Source organism: Canis lupus, chromosome 7, assembly GCF_011100685.1.
Source record: "Canis lupus familiaris isolate Mischka breed German Shepherd chromosome 7, alternate assembly UU_Cfam_GSD_1.0, whole genome shotgun sequence".
In the NCBI taxonomy this organism is placed as follows: Eukaryota; Metazoa; Chordata; class Mammalia; order Carnivora; family Canidae; genus Canis; species Canis lupus.
In genome coordinates, this window is record NC_049228.1 from 57863719 (window position 1) to 57876876 (window position 13158).

General features: G+C 44.8%; 1 protein-coding gene across 4 annotated transcripts in view; it reads left to right on the forward strand.

Annotated features, from left to right (window-relative positions):
- The window catches only part of B4GALT6 (beta-1,4-galactosyltransferase 6), a 68226-nt gene that overhangs the window by 37425 nt on the left and 17643 nt on the right, over positions 1-13158 (forward strand). For 3 of the 4 annotated variants that reach the window (XM_038543601.1, XM_038543603.1, XM_038543604.1), the window contains one exon: positions 10288-10436. In XM_038543601.1, the coding sequence (XP_038399529.1) occupies positions 10288-10436 (149 nt within the window). The remainder of the gene's footprint in view (positions 1-10287; positions 10437-13158) is intronic. The other variant, XM_038543602.1, reaches the window with a different exon arrangement.

Below are 13158 nucleotides of genomic sequence, written 5' to 3' on the forward strand. Positions count from 1 at the left end.
TCAGTGATGGGCAGTTCCAGCAGGTGGAATGTGTTCACATAAAGCTGGGTGGCTGCAAACGTAATCCGGGGGTGTCTCCTGACATAGGAGCTTTGAGAATGGGGCCAGTAACCTTCATTCTAAACAGCCATGCCCGATGATTCTTAGCCATACCACCAAATTTAGTGAGCTGCTTTATTAGAAGACCAGATAGATGGGAAAAATGAGGATCTAGCAGAGATTTTTTTTTTTTTTTTTTTTTTTTTTTTTTTAGCAGAGAAAATTTTAAGCTAGAGCTGACTGGCTTTCAACTCTGACACTGCTAGTCATTCTAGGTGACAGTGAAGCTTAGGAAATGAATACAGATCCGGGCTTATAAGGATGATGTACAGGAAGGGGAGAGGGGACAGTCCCTCCTTGCCAGTAAACAAGGTTGGGTATTAGAAGGTGGTATGATTAGCAATCATGAACTTCAAAGGAGGTCAATTTATGAAAGAAAGTAAATATTTTTTTGTAAAGTGTAGGTGTAAGTCTGTGGAATACCTTCTTTTATCCCTGACTCTAAGACTATGGACCTAGGAAAGTGAGCACTTAGCACAGTTTGAAAGGAAGAATACTTGTTCATTTAAGATGAGGAGTGAGGTGGTGTTCTAGAAAAAACACTGAGGTGCTGCATATGGAAATTTCTTGGTGATGAAATGGTTCCAGAAATCCTGGGAGGAGTATATGACATACCATATTTTCTTTACAAGACACATCATTATTTTATAATGACTTTTGGGAACAAGGAAGCAGCAGTCCATTAAATGCACACATTGTGAGGTATGTCCCTATGTCAGGATGCTAAAACATATACAAGTACATGTGTCAGAGTTGAAGAAATAAGTAATAGTTGTGAATTATGACACTGGAGGAGGTTGTCAGCTTCTCAATAGTTAGGGATGAGGAGAACCATTTGGAAGAATGTGATAAAAGCTGTGAGGCTTTCAGGGGTGGATTAAAGGCTCATTGGGTGGGTTAGAAGGGAAAAGTGGGGACAAAAAGCAAAGATTATTACCTGGATGCTCCAGTTAGTCATTCAGAGTAAAGCGAGACAAAACCATAAGTAAGATGTCATGCGCAGGATTAGGGGATGAGAATTTGGGCTTTCCAGGGGCTATTGTTTTGGGTCATCTACATGTGGGACACCTTTGGCACAAATGTCTTATAGGTATAGTTTAGCACCTGATGGAGCCAAGGGGTGGGGATACAGGTTGGAAGGAAAAGCAGAAGAAAGAGAGGTGAGACAGAATTTGAACATGGCTGGCTTCACCCTTCCTACCCATTCATTCATTTGTTCATTCATTTGCCCAATGTCCAGGCATTCTGGGCACATGGATGGTTCAGTCTGTTAAGCATCCGACTCTTGGCTTTGGCTCAAGTCATGATCTCAGGGTCATGAGGTTGAGCCCTGCATCAGGCTCTATGCTCAGTAAAGAGTCTGCTTGAGAATCTGTCTCCCCCACCCCCATACCCCACCCTCTCCCTGTTTGCATGCTCTCTCTAAATAAATAAGTAAAATCTTAAAAAAAAAAAAAAATCTTAGATTTGGTCACTTCAGGAGTAGTTGAATTAGAAATTGTGTAAACAGACACAAAATTCCAGAAGTTGAGAAGCCTAAGTAATTCCCCATTGGGAATAGGCAGTTTCTAGGGTTGGTTCCAAGGCGGGCAGTGGGTAACAGGGGACAAGATGACTGATATAACCAATAAGCCTTGAGCTGTGCTCAGGTAGCAGCCCAGAGGGTAAGGGAGAGTATGTGCTCTCTTATTGTAAAAATCATTTTTTGACTTTGGAGTGAAATTCACCCAATAGGATATTTCTTCAGGAAATTCAGGTCTTTCTCAACACTGTCATCAGATCGTTAGGCTGTGCACATTTGAACCCCTAAGGGTAAAGTGGTGATAAAAAGCCAGGATATCTAGAATTAGGCTTTAGGTACCAAGAAATAGATCATAGGCCCTAAACCAAGTGCAGTAGTCATGGAAAGCTGTTGATTTATAGGGAAAACAACTCTCTGGCTAGAGATAATATCTTACTTGAAATGTAAGAAAAAAATGTAAACGTAGGTAATTCATACGTACTGACTATTCTTTTAAGAATTATACATTTTTATTTTTTTAAAGATTTTATTTGAAAAAAAGATTTTGTTTATTTATTCATGATAGACGTAGAGAGAGAGGGGGGTGGGCAGAGACATGGGCAGAGGGAGAAGCAGGCTCCATGCCAGGAGCCTGACACGGGACTCGATCCCGGGACTCCAGGATCACGTCCTGGGCCAAAGGCAGGCGCTAAACCGCTGAACCACCCAGGGATCCCCAAGAATTATATTTTAATAGAAGGGGGAATCCCTGGATGGCTCAGTGGTTTAGTGCCTGCCATCGGCCCAGGGCATAGTCCTGGAGTCCCAGGATCGAGTCCCACATTGGGCTCCCTGCATGGAGCCTGCTTCTCTCTCTGCCTGTGTCTCTCCCTCTCTCTGTGTCTCTCATGAATAAATAAATAAAATCTTAAAAAAAAAGAAAAAAAGTAATATCCTAAGTCATGTCATGAGATATGTTACAATGCACACTTCCATGAGCCTGTAGTCTGGGCCTGCATGTACCTCACAGACCCCAGACCCATTGAGGTTTCCAAACTGTGTGGTATTATCACATGTCTTGCTAATTCAGCATTAAGAAATTATAGTAAATGTTGTACATAATCAATGATGCAAGCAAGTTTTTCTCAGATGTAGAAGAAATAGGTTGGCATGCAGGCTTTGTTGCCAGACTAATGGATAGCTTACAGTTCACTCTCATTCCTCCACTTGGCCCTCTAGCTAACTGGCAGCCCCTCCTCTTTTCAGGGACCCAGTTCTGTTCTTCCCTTTCTAATCCCACTTCTGTCTTCCAAACAATGAAAATCAAGATTTGATAATTACGTTATTTATATTTGTGCGCTGATAGCACTGCTAGATAAATTGATTTCAGCAAATAGATTTATTTTTCGACCTTTTAATTTCTAACTGGGGAAAGAGCACACTTTCTCATTGGAATAGCACAGGCACGGAGTGAAGCTTGGGGATTCTCTGTGGAGTTCAATGGGTCCTTCTGTTGCCCTTGAAATCTCAACAAATGAAATAAAGGGGGCTAGCCTGCCTGATTGCCTAATTCGTTACAAGTAAGAAAGATGTATCCTCTCCTGGTTTTAAAGCCCCAGAACACTTCTTTGAGTGAAACTTGAGGGCACATCCAGTATGTAAAGGGGGTGAAAGTAGCTTTAGTGAGTGCGGTGGTGGGAGAACCTAAAGTCCTCCCTGACCACAGGCTCTCCTTGAGAGATTTTTTTCTCCTGAGGTTTGTTTGGGAACCACATCACCAGCAGTTCAGCTGCTCAGTGCCTCTTCTTGCCTGTTCTCTGTAATATGCCCCTTCCCTTCACTTTCTGTGCATGAGGTCTTTTCCCTAATACCATGTGTTGAGGAGAGGGAGCTAGTGTATTAAGAATATGCAGATTATGACCTGCTGAATGAGGGGGCACAAGCCACCCACATGGGGTTGGCATCCGACCTCCCACTTTGGGGAAATGAAACCCATGGGGTCCTTTTGACTGAGGGTGCAGTTTCAGTATACCCACCCAAAGGAAGTAGAGTCACAAGATTTACTTATGTACAGATCCCAGAAGCAAGGGGGCGCAGTGAGCTGGGGGAAGGCAGTCCTGTTCCAGGTTGAGTGAGCAGGAGGTAGAGCAAGGTAGCCAGCACCTATCACTTACAGGGTGGTTGGGGCAGAGGTCATTTAACTTTTTGTGGACTTCATTCTAAGTGGTAATTTTAAAATGTGCCTGGCAAAAGCAAAGCAGGAATTTATGACGGAAATCCTAAACTGAAGTCCTTATCTAAGTATCCAGACTCTGGGTGTGAGCAGGGTTATCATACTTCGAAATGCCTAGGCAGCAACTCAGAAAAACAAAGTTGTTTTTTCAGAAGAACAATAGTTGTTTTTCTCATCACAATTGACCCCATAATGCCTAGACATTAATCTTTAGGGAAAATCATAGGCACTGCCAAGACAGCGGAGATATTACAAGCCACTGGCAGGGTTTTGGTCACCTAGAGCATGAAACACTTGAACAAAGCAAAAATGCCAGTCAGCAATACCAATAGACAAACAGCAATTTAAAATGCTGTCCTTAACCACCACCCCCATTTGTTGGGGTCCAGCCAAGAAAATAAACCAAAGCCCCAGAAAAGGCTAAAGTAGATATTTGATCAAACACTTGGATGAGATTATGGAATATTTGTACCTGTAGGGCCATATTTTATAAATTTGTCTGAAGCATTCCAGAACTATTAATATACATGTAGCAGGTGGGGCCCTTGCCAGCACCTACAGCTCCTTCCCTGGCCAGTAGGTAAGCTAAAATTGAATGGTTATCTAGAACTGTCTGTGCTAAAGAATCATGTTGTTGTATCGGGGCTAGTCTTTGGTGTGATAGCCCAGTGTGTTCAGCAGGGTGGCTGACAGGTTGGTGTTTGTCTTAATAAGTTGTCCTTGTGTGCCAGCACCTATCCCAGTCCCAGTGAGGGTTAGCAGCAGACCTCGGCCCGATGTAAAGGGGCTAAATTCTGCCTGCTTTTGACGTGATGGGGCAGAGTGATGGATGGGGTCTGTTCAGTGTTTTGTAAGGGTAGCTCCAGGGAGATTGAAGTTCATTGGTAGGCGTAGATGGGACTCTTGGGGCCTGGCACGGAGGCAGTTGCTTTGGAGGTTGAGTGATGAAGTGGACATATGGAGAGCCACATGGGTGTGATGGCCCAAGGGCACTGGACCCACAGTGGACACGAACTGCTTAATCGGGGAAGCCAAAATAAGTTGGAGGGTCCCCCTGGATGGTTGGGCCTTGAGGGCCAAGACCATAGGGGTGGTTCTCCTTGGGACAAGGTGTAGATCATACTCATCCATGTGGTGGTGGTGCCTGGGCAGATATGGAAGAGTATAAAGGGCCCGGGGGAGGGGGGAGGGGCTCCTGCCAAGTATCACATAGTGTACTGCAAAATGTCCTGCATGAAAGCAGTGAGCATCAGAGAGGCCCAGCAAGCCATAGGGATGCATGGGGCCCTTCTGCTGGTCGAATGGGAATGGGGTCAGTAAATCAGCTTGGTAGGCCACTAACTTGGAAACAGCCTTCACTGAGCCTGGTAACATGCCTGACAATTATAGCGACCCCCCCCGAAATGAGCTCTGATTTCTGCCTATTGTATACAAATATTAAGACTGTTGGAAGGCTTGAATGGGAGGAACCGTCTATTATGTGTGTCCCAGTGGATAATTAGAGAACTATATGGGTGATTGGCCCCCAGAGGAGAGACAAGTTCCAGGGAACTGCTGGGTTTATAGGGCAGCGTCCTTGGCAGTTTCCACTTTCGGAGGTCAGAGTATATGGGACCCCAGATCCTGCTGCCAGGGCTGGAGGATTCTAAGTGGTGATAGCATTTGCCCTCGTGGTGGGCTGGCAGTCTTTCGGAGACCCTACGAAGCCTGAGCAAAGGCTTCAGACTTGTATTGGAGCTGTCTTGGATTAGAGACCCCTGATCTCCAGAGCTGCCCACACAGAAGAGCCTGTTAGTCATTGTATGAGGGAGGAAGCTGAGTCCAGGAGCCGCCCCTCTAGGGAGACTGATAAGGGGCCTGGAAGCCCTACTAGCTGAAGGAGCAGAGGGGCCATTTGCTTTTTTGGGGCAGACAAGATATGGCCTTCAGGGAAATTATCTTTTTCAGGTCTAGCTACATCACTGATGTGGTCTAGTGCCTTTTATGCTGTATACACCTTGTTGTGAGTTGTAACAGTATGGTCTTATAATTGAGGGGGGAGCTTCAAGAAGAACTCCTTAGGGGCACCTGGTGGGGGGAGCTCAGGCGGTGAAACCTCCAACTCTTGGTTTTAGCTCAAATCATGATCTTAGGGTTGTGGGATCCAGCAAGGTGGCTCCCTGCAGTGGGGAGCCTGCTTCCTTTCTCTCTCTCCCTCAGCCCCTCCCCCCATTCATTCTCATTCTTTTTGTCTCAAAAATAAAATCAGTCTTTAAAGAAAGAACTCCTTAGATTCTGGCCTGAAGGGCACCTTCTGGGTTGGAAGTGGTCCTGGGGGCGGGGGGGGGGGGGGGCGGTGCTGTGGAAGCATGATATACCCATTGATCCTTCCCAATTTTACATAAGAGGAGGTATGCTTCATCTAGTCTTGTCCACTCACAGTGAACCTGAGCTGTAATAGCTGTGATGGATAGAATGGCCTGGTGCCAAGCCATAGAAACCCAGGTTAGGAGAAGCAGAGCTGCTTTCTCCTTATCCCTGCAGACTCCAGAGCTTGTGGGGGAGGTCTCTTCCTGAGCATCTATTCCCTTTTTTGTTTTCATCTCCTGCCTTGGTAGCTCAATTCATTTGGGAGTGCTGTCGCTGTGGTGACAAGTCTGGAGTCTCCTCTAGGGTGTCTCTAATAAAATAGACCCTCGAAACCTTGTGTTGTTTTTTTGTACAAATTGTGAATTTTGGGGTCTTTGGCCTCTCCAGCCAGGGCAGGCATCTTAATTGCTATAACCAACAGCTGGGAACCAGTCCCAAAGACCTGAGCCAATTAGCACCCTTCTTCACCTTCCCATGGGCAGATTTTTCTAGAAAACCTTGGCAATTCTATCCTGTATAGTTACTTGTCTGTTTCTTTTCACACTGGTGGCTGGATGTCTTGGTTGGACAGATAGTAACAGGGAACACCTGGGATGGAGGTTGCCTCTTCCCTGACTCCCATGCTACCATCTCCTGTTCTAGTTTATCCCAGCCAACCCTCCCAAGTGGTCAGGATTCGCCTCTACCAGTGCAACATTAGCTGATGTATCCCAAGTCTCAAGAATGTGGCACCAGTGATTAGGCATGTTGATAGGCCATACTGCTCAAGACAGCCTACGCCTTTTGAGCAGGGTTCCTACAAGTGTCTGTTAGTTTTCCGACCTGGGAATTTGGGAGGACCTGCTGCCATGTGTTTAGGGGCCCTACTTTTAGTAAGAATTGGTTTTGCTGTACCATGCCAGGGGTGGGACTCCTGACATCCCATGGGGTTGGGTCATTTGCGACCCAGCAAGGAATGTGGCAGCATAAGAGGTGCTTGCCTAGGCAGTCTTTGCCCACCCAGAGCACCACGGTGCCCCTGGTAGAGTTCATGTGTCAGGGCTGGCTTTCCAAGCCCAACACCCTAGTCCCAGGTGCTGACACCAGAGGCCCAGTGCCAGCCTCCCCTTGGGGCACTAATGTATGGGAACTCTCCTTGGCTCCTAGGACCTGATAGCCCGCCTCCCCTGTCCCTGCCCGGGAAAAGGAGGCAGAGGCCTAGTGTTCCATTTAGCTCATGATGGCATAGTGCTGGGACTGTCACATATGAGCATTGCCAATTCTCTCCAGACCTGATACATAGCAGGGACTTGCTTAGAGACTCATGGGAAATACACCTACCTCAGGCTGGGGCCTGCCAGTGTTGTCTTTGCAGGGGAGTCTGACTTCAACAGCAGCGACAGTTTAGGGTGGGGATTTGTGGCAATACCTGTCTGCCACAGTCCACAGTGGTGCAGGGCAATTCCACAGACTGCCAGCAAGCACTGGTTCCTTCCCAGGGAGACTGAGTGGTTTGGGAGAGGAAGTTAGTAGCTGTTTGTAGCTCCAGGGCATTATAGGGCGATACAACCTGCACCCACAATGCTATCCTCCTTGCCCATTGTGTTGAGAAACAGAGCAGGTATATCCAATTAAGAATACCAAGATTATGACCTGCTGAATACGGGAGCACAAGCCCTCCACGTGGGGTTGGCAGGTAGCTCCCTCAGCTTTCGAGCTCCCATTTTGAAGTCAAACCCGAGGGGTCCTTTTGACTGAAGGTACACCACACAAAGGAAGTGGAGTCACAAGATTTACTTACAGACCCCAGAAGCAAGGAGGTACAGTGAGCTGGCGGGAGGGCAGTCCTCTGTTCCAGGTTGAGTGAGCAGGGGATAGAGCAGGGTAGCCAGCACCTATCACTTATAGAGTGGTTGGGGCAGGGGTCACTTAACTTTTTTGTGGACCTAACTCTAAGTGATAATTTAAAAAGGTGCTGTGGGGAAAAACAAAGCAGGAACTTAAGGCAGGAATCCTGAAGTCACATCCTGATCTAAATGTTGAGGCTCTTGTGTGAGTTCGGTGATCATACTTTGAAATGCGTAGGCAGCTGCTCAGAAAAACAGAGTTGTTTGTCTCCTCAGACTCCACCCCACCCCACTAAATTATTGTTTCTTCTTCCTCTTCTCGCTCTGATCACACTCTCACTGTTTCCAGTGGTGGCAGTCCTGTCTTGGAAGCCTGTCTCCTACCCTCCACCCCCACACCGCCAAAGAGTAACGTTGCTGGTCCCCCTGGCATGACAATGTCTTGCCCCTGGGTCGTCTTTGGCCTCCAGACTGTAAGAGAGGAGGATTTCAGAGGAAGGAGCAATATGCACATAGGAAAGCTGCTAAGGGAGTCTGAGGAATGTGCCTGGTGCAGCAGTTGGAAGGGAGATGAACTCTGGGGGCCTGGAGCATTAGAGAGAGTAGATGGTGGCCTGCCTGTTGAGAAGAGAGCTGGAAGGCTTGCCTCCTCATTTGCCAGTGCATGTGTGTTTGAGATAACAGACTAAATGAGACTGGAGAGAACCGCTGACAATAACGGTGATTGCAGCTGGATCAGGTCCTGTCAACCTGGAAAATAGGCAAGGAAATCGGTGTAACAGCACATAAAGAATCCCAGCTTCGGTGACTTCTGTGAACTGCCTATAATTTAGCCCAATGGCTGTCACGGTAGCAATCATGCATACCATAAATGCATCAGATTTATTGGTGTGAATTTTAATTGATTACGGTGGTAGATACTGTTTTTGTCAGTGGAGTCTGTACTTACACTGACCAGTCTTACATGGTGACCTGCCCTTTCTCTGTGAGTCCATAGATCACTCTTTCCTTTAGGTGAATCTTGTCACAGGAAAGGCTGGGTGTTTGGTTATAAAAGACCACAAACATCGTCAGGAGAACTGGCAGATGTGAGAAGATTGCACATTTTCCCCCCAGCTTACCCTTTGAAATGTAGGCATTTGTATTTTAAAATACTTCTCTCTGGCATGCCTCATGCTTAGCGGAAGCTGCTGGTATTCCTGCCTCCTTAGGGAGAAGGGAGGGATGGGGAGAGAGGCAGCTGTGAAGCCTTAGAATATAGAACAACAGGAGGAAGGGAAAGGGTTCTCTCCAGGAGGAGCTGAGGATTTTGTATGTGGCATCAGGGCCACTGAGGCTCAGACGACTTGAAGAGGGACACTTCATTTGTTGGTACGTATTTAATGAGATGAAGAATGAGACAGAACTTAGTTCGGTAAGTTCTTAGTTCTGTTTTTGATTGAATTAATGGGAATGGCTTTCCATCCAAGAGTCATTCCTATTTCAGTGGTATACAGCAGAAAAGCTACTAGTAAAAACACCTCCAGGAATATACTTGTTAATTCAGAGAGCGAGTGCCTAGTAGGCCAGGAATATCTTAAAAGCCTATAGTTTTCCAGGTTTGCATACAAGGGGATACTGAGTGGGTGCTAAAAATATAAATGTATTGAGTTGTGTTTGCAAATTCTCTCAAGAAATGTGAGTAAAGTAGAGGACAGTAATAACAGCTAATGTATATTGTGTACCCCTGTGGCTGACGCTGTGTTTGATCCTTCACACGCACCATTTTATCTGGTGGATGCAGCCACACTGGGAGGCAGGTATTACCATCTGCTTTTACAGAGAAAGAGGCTGAGGCACAGAGGAGTTAAAGTGTCCCTAGTACACAGAAGGTAGGACCTGGCGGCTCCCTGCCAACCTGACTGCTTAATTAACTCTTAGGTACTATGTGCTCATGCTGCCCGTGTCAATGACTTTGAAGTTAAAAGTAGTTTAAAAATACTTGAATGAGTTGTAAAATTATGATAAGCCAATTTGTAATGACATGCAAATATTTCCCAAGGATAGTAAAATGGTCACTGTATTACGCAGAGCAAAAAAATTAAACAATTTGGTTTCTGTTTGGCTGATTTGCCAACGATAGTGAAGCAATCATAGAATTTATCATCCAAACTAAAACCGAAAGGGGGTGATACTAACAATTACATGGTGATAACAGTAACACACTGTGTACTGTCCTGGCAACTAAATTATGCTATCACCCCACTGACTGTTGTCTATCTTGCTTCATATTAAAACAGTTCTTCACGTGTTTGACCTTCCAGGGGGAATCCTCCACGTCAACGTAAGTGAAATCAGTTTTGATGAAATTCATCAACTCTTCTCCAAGGACTTAGATATTGAGCCAGGAGGTCACTGGAGGCCTAAGGACTGTAAGCCCAGATGGAAGGTGAGGTAGATTTTCTCATAAGTGATGACATTGTTATTGTGCATTTGAGAAAAAGTGTGCTTGATTCAGAATATATAGCAGAATATATCTGTCTCTTGGTAATTTGAGACCTCAGAATTGTTGTATCTCATGTGTAGGTATTCACAGTTCCAGTACGATTTCTCAGTGTTACTTGTGAAGACTATAAGCACACCTTTTTGTTTACAACATATGGCTCATGTGTTGTCCTTTGGAGATCCTGGTAATAAATACCTCCTTTGAGATTGGCTTGCAAAGCAGATTTTGTTTTTCCTGTTCCATTGGAAGTGAGGCTGTGACTTCTGTGCACCCCGCTGCTGTCCCTAATGAGTACTGTCACTGGCAGGCATAGCCCCTCCAGCTTCTGGAACTGTGATTTCCAGGTGGGTGTCACACTGGGGTCCCTCAGAGTCTCAGAATCCTAAAGAGGTGGCTCAGAGCTCCCTGTGGGACACACAAAGGAAAACTTTGGGTTCTTCACCTCTATTTCAGAAGACGGAGCACAAGCATTTTATCTTTTTGACGTGTCAGAGTTCTACTTAACGTTTTGTTTGAAAACCTATAAGGGAATGTGTCTGCCTCTGCTGCTTAAAATAAATTGAAAACTATGATTTAAATCAGAGTTGCTCACAGTACTATCAAATTGGCTAGTGAGGGCATATTCCTGTAAGGTGGTGATGTTTGGGTAGGAAGTAACATTTACATAATTCAAGTGAAAATTACATATGATGAAATCAAACGTCCTATCCTCAAGGATGGTGATATAGCCTTAATTTGGGAAACGTTTTCAATTCCTCTTTTCGATATTCGTATTTTGCTAAAATATTTGTCTTTTTGTACACAAAATCACTGCTGAGGAGGAGAATTTAGATAAAAGCCCTCTGACTTTTCTGGCCATGAACTCTTTGTGTTTGAGGAGTATGTTATTTATATCTACATCTCTAACGCAGAGCATGTTATCTTGTCTGAGGTAAGCACTAAACCCAGTTCCGTTGAGTTGAGATTACGAGATAAATAAATGCCTTCTTACAAATGATTAAATAAACGTTTGTGTTCTTTTGCCTCAAACAAGTTGTAAAGCTGCTTTACAGTGGATTCCACTACAAATTTTGGCAAATCATTTATTTAACAGATGTCTAGTCAGATTCAGTTAATAAATGTATCTTCATATTTCATGACTGATTTTTCTCACATTTATATATAAAATAGGGCCTAATTTATACAATTCTACTTTTAAAAAGTGTCCGGGGCAAATAAATTATTTTTCTTCCTTGGGTGATGAGTGTATATATTGAATGCTAATGAGAGAAAAAAAGCATAATTAAGCACAATAGCTATGGAGTAGCGTGGAGGTTGGTCCTCAGCCGTATTTATGTGGGGTGCAGCATCCTGCTCGAGTCTGCATGGTGTACTATGGTAGAATAATTTGGGATTGGGAAAATTAAGTATTCTTGTTCTTACTTAATTGGTCCTATATCAGACACTGGTTTGTTTTTCTCCTTCTCATTTTCTGGGAGAAACTATACCACACAGACAAGTAATTCCTGTTTAGAGATTTTAGTAGACTGTAAACTCCCTGTGAATGACTGGGTGAGAATATTGAAAGTGGAGTTCCTAGGAGCAATCTAATTCAAGGATCTAAAAATAAGCTTATTTTATTTAGGAACCGTATGGTAATGCTGCTCTTATTTCAACTTTACACAAACCCTTCTCAGAATACAGTTTCTGGTTCTGAGCTCTGCAGCTAAAGAGTGAGAGGAAGTGTGGACATCATTCAGAGATGATGTGTACTTGCCATATTTAACTAATCAAGGACTCTCCCCCTCCTCTCCCTGTCCCCAGCCTGTTAACAATCTAATCATGTCCCATTCCAGTCTTGGAACAAAGCTGAGTGAGAGGGAGAGAAGAGATTACTAGATTTATGTTAAACCTGTGCTGCCAGCTTGATTCTTAATATTTGAGGTTCTTTTTCTTTTTTTAAAAAAATACCAACTAAGTTCATTGATGGCCAATTAATTAGAACTTAGAACTGAGATCTTCTAAATCTAGTGGTTTCAGCAGTTCTCAGGTATTTTTGAACACTGGAGGTCCAAGTGGAAATTCAGCCCATGTAGGAGGTCTTATGGAAGCAAGCTGATTTCCAGGAGGGTTGGGAGAGGAAGATGGTGATGCTTTTTTAGACTTCCGAAGTAAAGTGGTCACCTGTGACATTGCCTTTCCATTCAGATGTCACAACTGCTAAACTGCTTTTGCCTAAAACCTAAAGGCTTAAAGAACCAGGCAGCTGCCTTTGTGCACATCTGCTCAGAGGCATGGGTTCCATTTCTCGTCCCAGGTGACTCAGAGACGAGTCTTCACCACCTGTTCAGAACTACCCAGGGTGTTTGGTAAAAATGACAATTCTCAAACATAATGCTCATTCTGATTCTGTTGGTGGGAAGGGACAAAGAACCTGCTTTTTAAATCAAGTGCCTCCTGTTTGAGAAGCTCCTAGAGACACTGGGAATGGGGGGGATGAGGAAGATGGACCTGAAAGCAGGGCAGAAGATTGAGAGCACAGCAGCTTCTGCTGTGCCCTTTGTCAATGGCAGAGACTCTTGTGCCCTTGGGGCAGATGTGAAGCCGGGTCACTCAGGGACACCATCACTGCTGGTGTGCTTGAAGTGTGAAAGTAGGACAAAAACCTGGGGAAAATGTATGTGGT